The sequence below is a fragment of the Macrosteles quadrilineatus genome, unplaced genomic scaffold, assembly GCF_028750875.1.
Source record: "Macrosteles quadrilineatus isolate MER2022 unplaced genomic scaffold, UCM_ALF_1.0 Scaffold_2__2_contigs__length_208266976, whole genome shotgun sequence".
In the NCBI taxonomy this organism is placed as follows: domain Eukaryota; kingdom Metazoa; phylum Arthropoda; class Insecta; order Hemiptera; family Cicadellidae; genus Macrosteles; species Macrosteles quadrilineatus.
Window position 1 is genome coordinate 189,522,062 of NW_026542595.1, and position 18,929 is coordinate 189,540,990.

The 18,929-nt window shown below is 34.8% G+C and overlaps 1 protein-coding gene across 3 annotated transcripts in view; it reads right to left on the reverse strand.

The window, feature by feature from the left end:
* Positions 1-1,970: 1,970 nt before the first annotated feature.
* LOC128987063 (uncharacterized) overlaps positions 1,971-18,929 on the reverse strand; it is a 95,012-nt gene continuing 78,053 nt past the window's right edge. For all 3 annotated transcript variants that reach the window (XM_054407739.1, XM_054407741.1, XM_054407742.1), the window contains 2 exons: positions 12,160-15,091; positions 1,971-11,030 (listed from right to left, as the gene is read on the reverse strand). In XM_054407739.1, the coding sequence (XP_054263714.1) occupies positions 2,998-11,030; positions 12,160-15,091 (10,965 nt within the window). In that variant the 3' untranslated portion in view covers positions 1,971-2,997. The remainder of the gene's footprint in view (positions 11,031-12,159; positions 15,092-18,929) is intronic.

Here is an 18,929-nt window from a genome sequence, read left to right on the forward strand (position 1 = left end):
ATCTGTACGGATTTAGTAGTATGGCGTAAAATATCGTACGTCACTCGTCCAAAATGTGTTACCGGACTCGTATAGTAATCCTGGGAACAACCACACTCATCCGGTAAACACCTTTATTTTCAGGACTAGTAACGAATACAATACTAAAATTTTCAGGACTACTATTAAATCAGATGATAAGGAATAAATGTTGCTATTGTTTGCTGTAGCTGAAGACATCGATCCCAAAAATAGGGAGTGGATACATGACATCAACAAAAGGCGATTTGAGCATGGTGAATACCATACATTGATGTATATACTTAGAAAATACAAGAAACCCAAATGCCAGGCTTGTCAATGTCACTGAGTCATCTGAGGTGTTGTTTGCTGGCTGGGGATAAAACACCTTACACTACTAAGCCATTGATCAGTCCTGGTTTACAAACACTAACAAAACAATACTAATCAACAAAAACCCCCAAAGAAGTAATACATTTGACTCCCAGGCAGCACCACATTTCAGGCTAGCCATAATCCATTTTGGTTTAGTTGTTTGGTTTGGTTGTAGTGTTAATTTGACAGTTGTAATTCAAAGTTATTAGGTCATTTTACTCTCAATGGTCAACATATCGGCCTTAAGGATTGAAATATATTTTTGCGATTTTTAAACTGCCTTTGTACTTCTTATTAGGTGATGAGAGCCATGATATCCTTCTACTTTGGACTGGTTCAGATCAAAGACAGAGCAAGTCAGCGTGTTACTGGTAACTAGCCAATACTTAGTTTGAATGGTGTTTAGTTTTAGATACATAATCCACTAAGTTTTGATTATTTTAAATGCAATATTAGTTTTTAAATCGTTAATTCTTGGAGGAGAAAAGCGCAAAAATATTTTCCCTAAATGACTTCAGCATAGTATGTGCTATTGATTTTACTGGGAGTAAATAAAAATATGTCATTAAACATTAAACCTGTTGAGTCTGATGAAGATTGGAGTGTCCAATCGAAATCGATCCTCATTACTATATTATATAAATATGTATTTACTGTCTTGTTTAAAATAGTACAAAAGTAAATACATGAGACAAGTGTTTATTAGAGGTATTTTTATTTACTCTCCGTAAAAATAGTTTGTGAGTCTTTTTTTTAGACCAGAAAGTCGTTTACAGAAGGGTTTGCTAAAATCAACTGGAGTACAACTCCTGAAAAAAGCATATGAGTTTCATCAGTAGGCTCTCTAAACTTATTAAACAAAGCCATACAATAAACATTTTTTGGCAGTCACATTGCTGTTTTACAATAAATATTGGAAAGGTTCCAAAAGTTACCTTTTACAAAAAGATTACCTAAAAAAAAGCTTTAAAGAGGTTTGTATTATTAATTTTAGGATTTATCTAATATAATGCGAGTTGTGCTTTTGTTCAAATACCAGAATTTCATGCCTTCATGAAAAGTATATGCCTATTTTTCACTCCCTACAGATCAAAATCGTTGAAATTTAAAAATGGATTGAATTGTGTCTTGGGAAATATGTCAGATTTGCACATGTTTCATCTCCTCGTGGAAATTAAATTGCTATTTTTTGTGATAGCACCGTCTTTTAAAGCAACAGTTAAATTTCATTGGAAGAAGTCATAGTTTACTACATTCCCTTCTCATTTTACTATCTAGGTATGCATTGTCAAAAATGATATGCAATGAATAAAAACTGTATGTTTGTTAATGAGTTTGCCTTTGTTATTTCCTTTGCAATGTTTGTTTTGAGGTGATCATTAATTGCAGTATTAGTTGTGCATACCTTTAAACTCACAAACAAACAGAATGAGAAAAGTCCCCAAAAAACTTATGTATTAACATTAATGAACTCTAAAGATGGTTGTAACTAATGTAAAGAAATTGGTTAAGTTTTTAACAATTCTGATATATTCTCAGGAAGTTTGAGGGTTCTATCGTAATAAAATAAAACTCACACATGATCAGTAAAAAAGTATAATTCCGAACAATTGTTTATGAAAATCACACAAAGGTGTGCAAAGCTGCCATGGGGTTGTAAACAAGGAACATTCCTTAGAATATAAACTTTAATTATACAGTAACATGAAATATAGTAATAGATATATTTTACGAATACCTAAAATTGCCAGAATAAACAAACTGTCTTTGTTTTTATATATCTTTTGTTTTTTGGGACAAAACTCATATTGCAAAACAAGTTTTTATTGATACAAATCATTTTGTGTGTAAAATTAGTGTTTTGTACTAATGTTACAAAACAAAAGCATGTTTTGACTTTGAATTTAAATGACAACATGTTTCAAGAAAGGGTTGAGAAACACTGTTTTGGTTATGTTTTAATAACTACAGTACTAAAATATACTGAATAACCCATGGCACCATATCAAATTAGTCTTGAGTTAGCAACAAACAACAATAACAACTATGAAATGAAATGATAGTATACAGAAATTCATAATGAGACAGAAACAGTCTTACTTAAACTTATATCCAAATATCAAACAATCATAGTCTAATTACTCACATATTTATGCTGGACAAGTCTTGGTTACTCTACACCATTTTATATAATAACAGCAAAATATAATATTTCATAGAATAATTTTGCTTAGCCAGGCCTTAGATGAATTTTGACAATAAGTACAGAAATGTAGATAAAATATTTGTACATTATCTTAATGGAATAAAAGTATATACAGTGTATACATATTTACAACGAAGTTTCCTACAGACTAATATTATACAGTTTAATGTACATTAAAAGGCACTTTGTCTTCAATAATAGTTACATCAATTCTTTACAATTTGTACAACGAATCATTAAAATGATGTTGACATAAAATCTCGGTGGGATACTTAATAAATGTCACAGCCTAAATCTGGTTACCAGAGGAATGATTGTGATCTACAATCGAGGTTTACTAAAATTATATAAACAATACATAAACTAGTGTACTTCATATTTGAGTATTCAAACTGGGTAGACAACTGATAAATAAATTAGGAATTGGAAAAACTACTATCTATAAATCTCAGCTCTTCAAACAGTGTTTTGATTACTTGAGGTAATGTCAGTTCACTCTGTAAGCTCACTTCTGGCTCAGATGTTTCAAACCCTTTCAGGGTCAAGTTCTTTACCCTAACTTGTGTCCCGACTGACCGAGTGCTTTTATTCAAGAACGCACTGATCCTGTTCCATAGGAATGGCTGGTTTGCACAGCTCTGAGCTAGGTGAAAGTGGGGATCTTCAACAGTGCCTTCAGATGTTGAGGCTTCTTCTTTTGGTTCGGATTCTTCTTTTAGGTCAATGTCAGAAGTCTTTCTTTTTTTGGCTTCACACTCAATATCTGCAGAACCATTTTCAACCACGATGTCTGTTGTGGTATCTGCAATTTCTGTTTCAATTCTGTCCTCCCTTGGTTTCCGCCTTCTTTTCCTTCCGTCGTCTTTCATTACAAAACTGGCATTATCTATCAATTCTCCACTAACCTGGGTAGAGTTGTTCGTTCCTTCTTCAACTTCTAATTGGTTGTTTTCAGCTATCATATCATCCTCGGTTGATATCTCTGGCATATTAGTTTCAGCGTCTGAATCAACATCGGACTCATTCTTGTTGTATTTGTTATTTGCAGGTTTTTTACGATATATTTTACGTCTTCCTCGACGTCCCCTCTTCTTGGGAAGAGGTTGTAAGTCCATGGATCTTGATTCCCTTTGATTCAACTCTTCATTCTCTGGTGGTTTAATCTGTTCTGCTTCTTTTTTTGGAATTTCATTAAAGGTTTCATCTTTGTCATCTTTCTGATGTGATGTCGTGCCAGCAGTCTTAGGCTTTCTACCTCTTTTACGTGGTGGTAAATTTGTATCTGAGAGTATTAAAGTGTCCACACTTTCTAAATTACTATCTGTATTGACTGAGGCATCAAAGTCATATTTTTCATCATTCATGCTTGGTTGGATGGAAGTTTCTAAGCTCGGAGGATCTAGATCATTACAATCTGTTGTTAACAGCTTGGCTCTTCTTGCTCTTGTTCGAACCAACGAAGGTGGTGATTCATTAAAAGTTTTGTCTAAAGATTGATTTCCTTCATCTTTGTTTTTTAAATTAGCGTCTTCAATGCTTTCATGGTCGTCACCAGTTTTCGTTACTGGATTATCCAATATAAGGTGTTGTGTACTATCATCTACAAATAAGTTATCCTTCCTACCCCTTTTTCTAGAAGTTATTTCCCTAGCAGCCCTTTTATTTAATGGCAAATCCTCCAGTAGTGAATCTTCATTGGTGTAATCATCAGAATAGTTTTCATTATTTTGATTATAAGTTACTTCATTATTTATTTTGATTTCTATGTCACTTTTACCTCTAGTTTTTCTTAAAGAAATACTTTTTTGATTAACAGAATTCAAGGTAGGTTCTGAAGATTCATCATTGTCTCCCTTTACATCATTGTCTGATATGTACATTGGATTTATCATATGTTCATTGCCCATTTTTGACAATGTTTCTGGTTTTCTTGTATCGCAAGAACTGTAGAAAATCTCTCTGCTATCTTGATCTTCAGATACAACAGAAGTCTTAACATCTGTAATTGGCTGATCATACAGCCTCGTTGTGTCTAAACTATTTTCTTTCAGTTTTTTAGCCTTTGGGGGCCTTCCCTTTCGTTTGAAAGATACAATCTCATCATTCGACTCTAAATGTATCTCAATTTTGTTTTCACCATCTTTACCAATAGGTATTTCATCTAAAGTTTTCTTTATGCAATTTACAGGTTCTTTACACAAAAAGTTGGTTTTCTTGAGCTTCCGATTACTTTTCCTAAGTTGAACTTGGGATTCAGGATTTATATCTAGAGAGTTGTCAAAAACTTCAACGTTCTTATTGGCTTTAGAACCTTCTTCGGTGTCTTCTTCAGGTAAATTACTGGTGTTACTTCGAGTAGATCTTCCAGATTGCCTAATTTTTGGTTGTTGTTTCTTTGAATTTTTGCGCCTCTTTTTCAGTGGTGGGCATATACTTGAAGCTATAGTTGACAAACCTGGATCTTCTGAATTTGAAAAACTATCATCTTCTGATTTGGGTTCAAAATCTTTTATACCATCTTCATTATACTGTGTAAGCTTAACTGAAAGAGGAATGTCTTCGTCAAGATCATCATCATCATCATCGTAGTCATCTGAAGAAGAATCTCCAAAATATGGCAACATCTTACCAACTTTTCTTTTGGGTATACTACAAATAATTTTTTCAGGAATCATCTTTTGTTGTTTCTTAAAGCATTCATCATTGACAGCAATTGTTTTTTGTTCTGAGGTAAATTGAGAAGATAAACGCTCATTTGTGATTTCATTTGCGGAAGATTCATCATCACTACTTTGTCGGGGTGAAGGAAGTGAACTAAAAAAATCGTCTGGAGCATCATCTGATTTGTCTTCACTTGGACTCCTTGGTAACCCTGAGTCATAATTATACGACAGTTTTGCCCTAGCACCATCTTTGGGTTTGCTTTCTAAAAGTTTGTCAAATTCAGATAATTCATCGTTGTTATTCTTTGAAATATTTTCAAAAGATAAGTTGCAATCCTTTGGTTGATCATTAGTAGATGAACGATTTTCTGTTGGTGAGTTTTCACTTGGACAAACTTTAGATGCTGTTTCTAATGGCGTTTCAAAATCGTCGTTTACATTCTTCACTGTCTTAGCTTTACTCTTCCTTCCTCTTTTGAGAGGAATTTTAGGTGGTACTGATTTTTGTTCTTTTTCTAATGTTTCAGAAGATAAGGTAGTATCCATATGATCTCCAATTCCACTGTCAAATTTTGATTTTGGTGTTGCAACATTTTCTTGGAGTAACTTTCCAGAACTATCTTGGTTGCTTTCGTTAAATGTTGTTTGGTCTAAAATTTCCTGAGACATTATTCCTCCATCATTATTACTGGGGACACTTTCTCCGACTGGAGATTCTACTAAACTTTCTGGTAAAGAATCTTCATTGTAACACACCAATGTACGACATTGCCTTGTTTTTCTGTTTTTTCGACTGATACTTTTCAATTTTTCTAATATTTTAAGCTTTTGGGCAAGAAAATCTGGTTTTAATGGTAAACAATGATCATCATTAGTTCTCCGAGAATTTTGTTCACTTGTAACCGTCTCATTAACAGCACTTGGTTTGTTAACCGAATTTGATAGATCAATATCTTTATAAAATGAGGAAAACATGTACGGGTTTGGAGACATTGGAAAATCTCTAGTTACTGAAAGCATAGAATCTTCCATTAAAAGATCCATGACAGTTTTTCTTCTTCTCCTCTTCTTTTTGTCTTGAGGAATTTGTACAGAAGTAACTGATGATGAGACTACTTCCTCACTTTGAGAACCAGTGTGGTCGTTGTCATCGAATGATTCACTAGATGAGTTACCCAAGTTGTTGTTGGGAATCATGCATCTTCCAAAATATGATCTACGTTTCTTCCTCCGCCTATTTACCATTGATTTCCTGTATGGCTGCTTAAAGCCTGTAATAGGTGAAGATGGAGTCATATCTGATTCCTGGGAGGTATTGTTTGATGACACTACAGAATTAATTTCATCTCCTTGAGTTGAAGCTCTCTCATCTTTTGGTGAATCAGTTGGCTTTTCTAATCCTCCAGAATGCTTACAAGATGTACTTGAGGGATCCATAACAGAGGTACTGGAGTCTGGTTCTGGAACGGCATTAGAATTTAAAGTGAGGTCTTTTTGGTTATTTGAATGTTCGGCGGATTCACAAGTTTTCTTCACATGCTCATTGAATGGAGATGGGTCTCTCAAGCTACTGTTATTTTTGTCCGGGGAACGTTCATGAGTGACTGACACATATTTACTCTTCGTATCAGACTTTTCTTGAATCTTGAGTGATTTTCCTATTAATTTGGAAGTTTGATTTGCCTTAGGTTTTTGTTTTTCCATTTCAACACTTTTCCTGGAAACTCGATTATATTTTTGTTTTTGGTTAATTTCTTCGTCCGTGTCTGATTCATCGGACTCTCTGAATTGATAAATTGATACTACATCCCTCTGATTGTTTCTTAAATTTTTAATAGGGCGTGAAGCATTAGGCTCTTTGCTCAGTGGTAATACTGGTTGTTGCTTATTGACAGATGAAGGCGTTTTGCAAATTTCTAATGTAACATTGCTTGATACATGCTGAGGTAAGTTTACAATAGCCTTCTCATTATTTAAATCATCCTTTTTGTTTCTAACATTTGTCAAAGAGGTTTCTACACACAACTTAATTTGATTTTTAGAGCGCTCTTGGCTTGTATTTTCAGTTTCTACATAGCTTAATTTGTTTTTCTTGGTGGTACAGTCAATTGGTAGAATTGAGACCGATCCTTTTAGTAATCGACTAAATGAAGAGTTTTCTTGAGCTATGAGTGCAGAAGCAGAAGATGTTTTACACATATCCTCTTGAGTTGTTGTGGGTTCTTCATTGATATCCTCAGACTTGCCAATGTCTGATATCTTTGAAACAGCATTTGATACTTCATTTGCACCGACCGATGTACCTTGTGAATCATCGCTAGAAATACTAACTACGTCATCTTCTTCATCAATGTTAGAGTTCATAGTAAGGCTGCGAGTTCTTGCACCAATCTTTTCCAAAACATTTTTATGTTGACTTCTCGCCAACTTTTCCAACTCATCTATTTCGGCCAATCTTCTTTTGATTTCTGCATCGACTTCAGCTTTATCCCTCTTTTTTCTCATTGCTTCCTTTAGTTTAGGATTTAAAGAGCATTTTGGATGAATCATAGCTGAATACAAACTGTGAGGGTTGATTGTTACTGATTGATTGTGTTTCATAGGTGCCGCGTTGACATTGACACTAATAGGAGAGTTTGAGGAATTGTCAGAATTTGAAATGTCATTCATTTTAAAATTAGATGTATTGTTGGTGTTATCTGAATTTGAAAATTTGTTATCTGAAGAATAGGAACCATTTCCATCGCTTTTTGTATCCTTCACATTTTGATCCCCATTTGATGCATTACTTTCTTTTATATTTCCTTGATTTGATGTCGTTGAACCAGAAGCAACAGAAGACATACACTTTAATTTTATATCCTCTTTTTTAAGGTCTTTTTTATCGTTTTCCTCAGTTGTATTATTTATACCATTACTAATTGTAAACTCTGTTGTTGGAGTTTTGCTAGGAGTTTGGGTTTTGTTTTTATCGGCAATTAATTTGTTTTTAGTAAATATAAGAGGTTCATCAGAGCTATCAGTTGAAGAAGTTCTTTCAATTGTAGATGGATTTTTAATATTGGATTCGTCCTTTATAATGTCCTGGTTTAATTTATTACTTTCACAATTTAACCTAACATTAGTGCAATCAATATTACTGTTTTGATTATCTTCGGCGCTTGGTTCGATAATATCACATTTGCTTCTAGTCTTTCTTGATGGGGATTCTGAGATTTCTTCAAGAAGACCTTTGTCAGGTTCAATGTATGTTTCTTTAGTGCCTTGTGCACACCCTTTTTTGCGCTGGGATGATCGTGTTTTTCGTTTTGGAGCTATATCTAACGTAGTTGAAGACACATCCTCTAGCTTCTTAACTTCTTCCAGGTTGTTGTCGGTATTATCACCATTTATTGATGCATTTGAACTACCCTTATGTTCATCAACTATGAACTCCTCATGTGAATGGTCCAGCTTACTTATACAGATGTGACCCTCAATCACACTCTCCTTTTGACTAGTATCAGTATTTGCCTCTTCAGCTTTGGAATTTTGATTTGGCACTTTTTCAGTTTGATCCATGTTTTCTGTTGAACAATCTGTTTTGCAAGCAAGAAGGTAATCCTTATGAGATAATATTTCTGAATGGAACTCTTTCTCGGGAATACTTATGGACTTTTTAATCTGTTTTTCAGCAGTAAGGCTCTCAATATCATTTAGAAGCGAATCTTGCTTTGTTTTACAGTTAAAATACACATCACATGTAGAGTCATTCTCAACAATCTTCCCACTTCTTGTTCTCCTTGTGTTCAACATTTCATTAACTTTTCCTTTAGAATCTGAAGTTTGATTGATTTTTTCTTCACAGACTGTCTGTTCGGGTGAATCTAATGAATCTTGTTCTAACAATTTACCTCTTCGAGATTTCCTAAGCGTTGATAATTTTGGTTCAACATCAGTTTTAAAAGGTTTTATGTTTGTCCTACTTCCATTATTTCTTTTATTTTTCTGTAAGGTTGTTGTGTTGTGGGTATTTTTAACTGGGGTTATATTGGTATTATCAATAAAAGAGATGTCTTGTTTCTCACTCCCAGGGGTCTCTTCAGAATTTATGTTAAAGCTTGAATTTACTAACTCATTTTTTGAATCTATTGCTTTAGATTTGTCATTGGCATGTGGCAAATTGTTATTTGGGCAATCATCATTGAAAACAAGATTTTCACTGCTTTGATTGCAGCATTCTTTTATATCTTTGTTTGAGTCAACTTCCTTATTTTCAAACTCAAGTAAAACTGGGTCTAAATTAACATTTTCATTGATTTTGGATGTAGATATAAGATCACCAACACAAGATAAATCTTCATTATCTTCATTATTTTGTTCATCCAAAACCTTTTTTAATTTACTCTTTTGCCTTTTGCTAATTCTTCTCATTGTTTTGCGATGGTTATTTTCTTTTGTTAAAGTAGCATCTATCACACAGTTATCATTTTCTTTAAGGCCTGCTAATGTTGATTCTTTATTCACTTCATCAATTAAATTTTCTTTGTCTTTTGAAGGTTCATCACACATTTGTGTACTGTTTTCTGTATTTTGAGATCCACATTGTTTTTCAATTGACAGACTTTTTAGGCCATCTGAGCTGTTTTCTTCTCTTGAGTTCATATCAGAATCCATGTCTTTGCTGATTTTAACATCCCTATCTATATTTACAGATCTAAACTTTCTTGCCAATCTCTTCTTAACATTATGTGGGGACGTAAGCTTGCTATTCGGACGTGCTGATGACTTTGAAAACTCAACATTCTTACAGTTCAAATTAAACTCATTATCGACTGAGTTATCTTCTGAAGCTACCATGCCAAAGTTTAGAACACTATCATCATCTTCTCCTACATTGCTGTCTGAATCCAAGCACCCTTTGGCCAGGTCTGATAGTTCTTTATCAAGAATCATTGAGTCATCATTATCACTCGTACACACTTCTGACACATTAGAGTCTTTCCCTTCTACAACATCCATTAAATATTTTGTTGAAGTATCCTTATTTATATTCTTCTCTTTAAAAGGTTCAGTTTTGGTGTTCTCTTCATAAGTTTTTGTATCTTTTAATTTTGTTAGATTTTCCGACGCCTCTTGTAAATTAGATGTTTTTGAGTCAACTAAGAATGATTTCTTCAAGGAGCTGAGAAATTTAATTTCTGGCATTTCTTGAGGACTTGGGATACTTACGGCTACAGCTTTTCTTTTATTAAACTTTGTGAAAGGTGTTTCCCTCAAAGAAGCCAAAGTCTTCGTAATATTTTGATAAACATATGCAATACTTTGTGATGTATTTTCAGCAGGATTATATGTTTTACAATCATTTGGGTTCTGAATATTAATTAAGTTAACTTTTTCACATTTACTTTTACTTACAGCTTGATTATTATTAGAGGCATCAAAATGCAAGTTATCAATTGGTGTATCAATTACTTTACCACTTTCACACCTGTCCAAATCTTTATCGTTTATTTCTTCTTCTGATTTATGGTTTACAGAATCTTCGTCATTGTCGGAAAAGGATTTAAAGTCATCAAATATTTCACTGACATTTAAATCAAAAGACACCCTCTTTTTTGGTTTTTTAAGACTTTGTTTTGCAACTGTGTTTTTTTCACTTAAAAATTCTGCATTTTTATCAGATAGTATATCTACAGATTCACTATCGCTATCACCATGAGTGCTTGCAGAGGAGACTTCCAGGGAACTGGTAGTGGAAGGTAGATGTGTTAATGTATGCATCCTTACTCGAAGTGTCTTGAATCCTGAAATCACACAATTTAGTTATACTATCATGGCCATGAAACGTCAGTCATAATATTTTATTATATCCTTAACTTAAGTGTTTCTATTATTGTCATAATTTCATGACTTCATGAGGTTCACTAACAACCTACTGAGGAGTTGGTAAATTGCAGACTCATCTATGTAAGTAAAAAATATCTAATTGAGTATTTCATTTCTGGATACACACCACATTAAAGTAGAGAAAACAAAAATTTGTATTACATTTAATAACAGAAGTGTGGTGTTAAAGGGTTGGTTAATGTTTTTGTGCATTTTTGAGTATTGGTTTTTCATTTTTTTCTAAGCTACCTTTCACCTATTCCCATTACCGGTAGCCCACTTATTTTTGCTATGAAACTAAAAGAAGCATGACCACAACCAAACAATACATAACTGGTATCCACACAAACTTCAAATATTTACATATTTTTTGTTACTTTGTTATGAGCCAGGCAACTAAGGTTAGCTACAGGCGGAATCATGGCATATCTTAGCGGACTTCAGCTACAACAAATGGAGAATTACAGAAGGAAAGCGGTTGCAGCATATAGTCAACAGCCACCGATCCCGATCAGATGCGACTGTGATAGTTAATATACACAATGAATAAAATCAAGGTGGTCTAAGGTTAAATGTTAAGGTGTAATGTATTATTCAAATGACTATAAAAGTTAAATGTATTAGTATCATTAATTAATTAATTGGACCTTACAGACAAGTTTGTCTTTGAAGTCAGCTAGGCCAAACTAGTTTTACTATGAATATATGAGAATTTAAATAAATATTAACTATCTATTAAATCAAAATCTAACAGAATCCAAACATTTACAAATTGTTTTACAATATTTCTGAAATTTTAAGGCAGGAATATTAGAGCGATTTGTGGATGCAAAATATAATTTATGCAATCGAAAATCCACAATGTTGCCACAATCTTGGGAGATCTGGATTTGTTATTGATAATCCAAAGTCACCAAGTATCGAGAAACGAGAAGGCTTTGAGGAATCGGGGAATGAAATCGAACAGCAGAGTATTTTTAGGGTTGACAATTATGTTTCAAGGTATTCATGTTTGTGTGGATACCATGATAACAAGATAATGATTACCTCTCCTTATTAGATGTCCGTCAACTGATAGGTCAAAGGAAAGAGGTAGATTTTGTGATATGTAGGATTTACTTTTTCTTGATAGAGGGCATGGTTTTAATTGTTTCTCATTGGATTTCGCAGAATTTATAGTAACTTGAGCATTTTTAGAATTAAAGTTTTGCAAGGTCTTATCATTAGAATCTGTTTTCATCAAATGACCGGTATTAGAACTTTGGATATTGTCATCACCTACAATTGGTTGAAGATTTTCATGATCGTGTTCAATTTTCGGTGTTTCTGTTGAGCAGTTAGAATCCTCATTATTTCTATCATTATTGATTTTATATTTTGACACTTTTGATTTTCTTTGGCTTCTTCTCCTAACTTTTGCATCAATGTCACTTTGGGAATTACAATTTATACTATTTAATTCTTGTCTTTCTTTTTGGTCTACAGCAGAAAACACAGTTTCTTCTTCTTCACTGTGCGTTTGTGATGGTTCTGAAGTTTTCAACTCAAAGGTGTCTTTTTGAGGCTGGTGTTTGCAAGTTTCTAGTTCAACGGTATCACAGTTTACTTTCGATTCTTTCACAGCAATGATGTCAGGTTTTTCTTTGTTTACAATTTGGATATCACAACCAATAGAATTGCTTTCATCAAAATCGTGTAGAATGGATTCAACAATTTTGCTTGACGGCAACTTTGCAACTTCTTTGCCCTGATTCTCTTCTAAATCCCCTCCTATCGAACAGGCTAACATTTTCTGTTCTGATTTTGTCTCTTTTGTGTCCAAACAAAGCTCTGTTTTCCTTATAATTGGCATATTCCTCTCAGGTGTAGGGAATCTTTTCAACTCTCCTTTTGTAGGTATAGACAAAGGAGGATTACTCCTTCTTTCTAAATTGTAATAGTTTTTTGACTCGCCAAAAACAGTTTTCTTATGAGGTATTTTGGACTTTTCTGTAATGGCAAATGTTTCTTCAAATCTATGTTCATTTATTCCAACTTTCTGCTTAGAAATATTAATGTAAGCATTTTGCCTGATATTATCAGATCCTGCATCATACGGAAGTTCTTGGTTTTCCAAGGAAAGTCTTTCTATTATTGGTTTACAATTTTCCGGCCTGTCTTTCAGTTGTTTATCTTCATTTTTATTGAGGGTGTTAGGGTTTTGACAAAATGATTCTGAGGATTCATCATCGTCATTGTCCATTAATCTACGCAAATTCTTTGACTTTCCATCACCAAAAGCATCTTTGGTCTTACTTTTATTTACATCTGGTGATTCACTTTTAGACTCTTGAATGGGCGTTGGTGGATTACACATTTTAGACTGTGACTCTCCCAAACTATTCAACTGTTGGCTACCTGGAAGGTAAATCTTGTCCTTTTCTTCTTTTGGTTGTTCAACAAATTCCTTTTTATTTAAATTCTCTGACTGGATTTTATTGTGTTGATCTAAATGTTGTTCAAAAATGTTTTGAAATTTACTTGTTACCAACTTAGTTGGAATATTTGTGGTATTCTCTCTCTCAATGCCCCTATTGGAATTAGTTCTTGAGATGGATTGCAGTGAACCAAATTTTGAATTTTCAACTATTTCATTTTCAAGAATTGAAGATGTTTTCACAGACGAAACAACTTCAGGTGTTTTTGTATTGCTTTGTTGATTTTCTTGATTCAACTGGGATGGTTTTGTCACAGATTGGATTTTATCATCAAATTCAGATTTCCTCTGTTTTTCTGCCTTTTTTGAGACAATATTTGACCAAGTTGGAGTCAGACGCTTTCTTTCAATGGAGTGTGAAAGTATGAAAGAAAAAGATTTATTTACTTGGTCATTGATATTCTCAATCTCAGACTGAGATAGCTTGGGTGTGGTATCGTTAAATGTAATAGTTTGTCTTTTATCATTTTGTTTATTTGGTAAGCTTGTTTTAGTTTCCTCAATATTTCCACTACAATTGCTTATCTCATCGCTGACATTAAAAGGATCATATGGCTCATCGCCTGGATTTTTAGCAGCAGTTGAATGCCTCTGCAGTTCATTTTTATCTGTCTCTTCTGATGATACACTGGAACATGTGTTAATGTTGTCTTTTAATTTGGAAACAATATCTTCAATTTTTGAATTTTTTTCACTGTAATTATTAGAATTTTTACTTGATTCACTCGACCTGATAGTTTTAGAATCAGATTCTTCATCCGTAGGTTCAAATAAAGATGTTTGTTGTACATCCGACACAGGTCTAGGTTTATAATTCAGAGTAATCTTAATCTTTCCATCAGTTTTGGTCAAGGATTCCGATCTTTCTGGGGATTTTGTCCTGCCTTCTACCACAGCTAGCCTCGGATCTTTGTTCTTTAGAGCGTCACAATTCTTCAGGCACTTTTTTACACTGTCAATGGCTTCTTGAACTGTCTGATTATTTTGTCCTAATGGGTTATGTTTGCATTTCGATCCTTCCAAATGTGTACTTAGATCGTCAATGCTATTCAAAGCGTTGGTTAATACTGGATTGGGAACATTTTTCACTTCTTGCCGAACGCCGACCATGCCGGAAGCCTGATTCGGCATACGATAATGTTGGTGGCAAGGCGGAGGCATGGTCATCTGGTAAGGGAGGGGTGGAGGAGGTTGGTTCATGAAGGGGAAATGCTGCTGAGGAGGAGGGTTTGAATAGTTCATCATCTGAGGAGGAGGAAACATGACGTTGGGGTGCATGTCTGCCCCAGGGGGTAACCAGTTGTTGAAGGGAAGGTCGTAGCCCATTGGGGGAGGAACTGTGTGTGTTGTGTTGGGGAGGGGTAGGAAGGAGGTGTAGGTGGTGAGGTCTTCTCTCTTGTCTACCGAGGGCGGCGCTGGCTTGGGTGGGGGTGGCTCTGGAGGCAACGGGGGCAGTGACGGCTCCATCACCTCCACCTCCGATGGAGAATTGGACGAACTGTCCTGTAAACCCAGCCACACACTCATCTCTTAGCATTATCAAGTATTGCAAGTAGCATATCTGACTATGGATATTACCACTTTCCATTCCCATGGTTAAGAGTCCTTGGAGCCTAGATTTCTAACTCATAAAATATTTTGTTTTAAACTACAATGACAATTTCTAATCCCACAGTTTACTAGATATTTAAATTACAATCACTCTGGTGTTTGAACTAATATTTTGAGATGGTAAATAGCTTTTCAGTGGCTGTTTGAAATTAACGAAATTAACATTGTTTTTATGGCGGGCAAATCCAAGATGGCCATTACCTTCCATAAACTCCCTTGGAGAACAATTGAAAACTACAAAGAACATTTCTAATCTCACAGTTTACTATATATTTAAATTATAATCACTTTGGTGTTTGAAAAAATATTTTTGGATGAGAAAAAACTCTTTAGCAGCTGTTTAAAACTATCCAAGATGGTCGCTAGCCACCAAGGACTCTTAAGTTGTAGCCAGTTTTAATTAAAATGAACGTAGTTGAATTTAGCCACCGACAGATTGTGCTGATCTAAATCACTGATTTCTGTTGAGTATGCCAACTATCTGGCCAATCAAAACTGAAAGGAAACTTATAGCATATTTTATGTCATATAAACTACTTCGGTAGATCAAACTGTGAATGCCTCATTTAAATATTTCATTAAAATATGGTTAAGGACAGATCCATATAGATGGAGTGTCTACGTCAAAATCCAAAAGTCAATTGTATCATGAATACAATCAAATGAGAAATGCTGACTTAAAAATTCTGAACTTGTTAGAGAAATTCAGTGAAAAGATGTTGTATTTTTCATACTTATGTAGCTTAGATGCACATTAAATAATTCTTCATTTTTTAAGATTTTAATTTTTGCAGGACTCAACTTACTAATTCTTTTCTTAAATATAGGTCCTAGGCCTATTTTAACATGAGAGTGACTCTTGATTTAAGAACAACTGAAATCCAAAATTGGAAGAAAAGCCTCCTGTAATTACATGAGAAAACTTGAGATGTTACAAAATTGAACTCAATACACAATCAAGATTGTAACAATTTTTCAAAGTCTTCAATCTGGTTTCTCATTGACAACTAACTATGTGAAAACTGACTTGCTGATATATTAGTTATTTATTTAATTGTGTAGGACTTTGACAATTTAAATGTCAGTTTGAGGACCAATGCAAGTAACTTATTGGAGAAAGATTCAAACATCTGAGGCACATTTTAATTTTTGTATGCTTCTACAGTTTTGAATGAATGAAATGAGAAAACTTAAAATTAGCAAGTTTACACTCAAAATATAAAGGTAAATAATAAAAACACTGGTGAGTTAAGAAAGCATACATAAGGTAAGAAATACCCAAATGTTTAATTAATTTTTTTGGTAATGGTTACCAATACAAAAGTAGAGCTAATTAAATTGTGAAATAAGAGAGAGCCAAAGATTAAAAACCCTTTCAATTACCAGAAAATAGTTTTGTATATATTACTGAATGAATTAATTGTGTTTTCAAACTTAAGCTAACCACTAATTAAAATTCTATCTTAAGTGGCCATTTTGAATGGTTTATATAAAATCACTCATTAATTTTCTTTATCAGAATTGATCCACGTCAAACAATAGTTAAAACACTGATTAAATGGTTTACTCTGGTCACTCTTAAACCTACAACTTCTAACTGGATTACGACTTGGTAGAGATTCCAGGTAAACAAAAAAGTCAAGGAAAATTCAATTAACAGGGCTTCTAAGCTGAAAGTATGTAAGATGAATAAAGCATATATATATAACAAAGATATAACAAAATACTAACTAAAAAACACACAAACATGCGACTTGCCATTGATACCTCGCTTTGATAACATCCAAGTGCTACGTGTAAAATGGTTTTATTAATATTTGGTAGTAACGAAAATGTTGATTTCACAACATTCAAATCAAACTAAGAAAAAGGAAATGAAAACAGTAAATTCACAAGAAAATTAAAATATATTTCAAACATACAAACTGTACAAATATTTAAAAAAGACTAACAAATAACAAATTCTTTATGACAAATAACATTGAGCACTAATATGTCATGTAATGTAATGGGTTGCTTCGCACTGCATACAATGTCAGAGCTGGCCTTGGGTGTTTGGGTGGTGCGGGGCCCAGTGGAAACATTCAGAGTGGGGCCCCTTCCTACCAAAAAAGTAGTATCTCAACAATAATAAAAAAGATTTAATGTATAATATTAGTATTCAAACTCTTCTCTTTTCATTTTCTTTTATTTTTAGGCAGAAAATCCACCAAGAGCCTGAGGTGCGGGGCCCTGAGCGGCCGCACCTTTCCAATCTGCCTAATGCCGGCTCTGATCGATGGGTGTTGGATGGTAATTTGATCAGTGGGAGGAGTAGAGTCTGGTTGAGTATCAAGGTGGGGATCTGAGTAATGAAATGGTTGAGAGTATGGCTGTGAGGAGGAGGTATCACACGACCCTGGTCTTGGAGCATGGTTATGGTTGTATTGAGGTTCAACCAGTTCTGGGTAAAAATGGCAAACCTGTTCGGGAGCAGGGGGCAGGTATTGAGAGGGAGGTGAATGGGTTAAATCTACTACAGGAGGATTATATGGTTGAGAAGGAGGAGGATTGTGTGGTTCAGGAGGATTATTGTATGGTTGAGAGGGAGGTGGAACCGGTTGAGAGGGAGGAGGAACCGGTTGAGAGGGTTGGTGGTAATCCGGTTGTGAAGCAGGAGGGTGATATTGTAATGGAGACGAATTACCTGATTTCATACCAGGAGGATTTATTGGTTGTGAAGCAGGATGATTATATGGTTGAGAAGGAGGAGGGTTGTATGGTTGAGAGGGAGGAGGTACCGGTTGAGGGGGGTGGTGGTAAACAGACTGTGAGGCAGGGGGTAAATAATTTGAGGGAGGTGAATGATTGGGATCCACACCAGGGGGGTGAATCGGTTGTAAAGCAGGATGATTATATGGTTGAGAAGGAGGAGGGGTGTATGGTTGAGAGGGAGGAGGTACCGGTGGAGGGGGGTGGTGGTAAACAGACTGTGTGGCAGGGGGTAAATAATTTGAGGGAGGTGAATGATTGGGATCCACACCAGGGGGATGAATCGGTTGTAAAGCAGGATGATTATATGGTTGAGAGGGAGAAGGAACCAGTTGAGGGACATGATGGTGAACCGTTTGAGGGGGGTGGTGGTAAACAGACTGTGAGGCAGGGGGTAAATAATTTGAGGGAGGTGAATGATTGGGATCCACACCAGGGGGATGAATCGGTGGTGAAGCATGATGATTATATGGTTGAGAGGGAGGAGGAACCGGTTGAGGGACATGATGGTGAACTGGTTGAGGAGTAGGGACTTTGGGAGGAGATACACCTGGAGGGTAAAGTGGTAAGGGAGTGGGATTGAGCCCCGATGAGTCATAAGGTTTGTTTGGTAATGGATGTTCTGTTTTCGATAGATAACTTGGTAGTTGTTTCTTGATTCCCCCGGGTCCCGTCTGCCCTTGCACCTGAGGAAACACTTAGTTTTACTAAAATGTCGGTGACAAAAGATCAAATGAATTTCCACTGGCTAACATAAAAATCTTGAGAATAACAAATAAAGAAAAAGTTTGAAAAACATTTTGCTTTGTCAACCTAAAAGAGTATGCTGTAAACATGTGGCTATTTTTCATTAACAAAATTGTGATCTGCTCACATACACTGTGACTAATCCTATTCTCTTGTATGAGCAATGTTTGCTTGTAAGTATGTATGATTGTGTGCTTGCTTGATTGCACAAAGATCTCAAAAACGGCTTCGA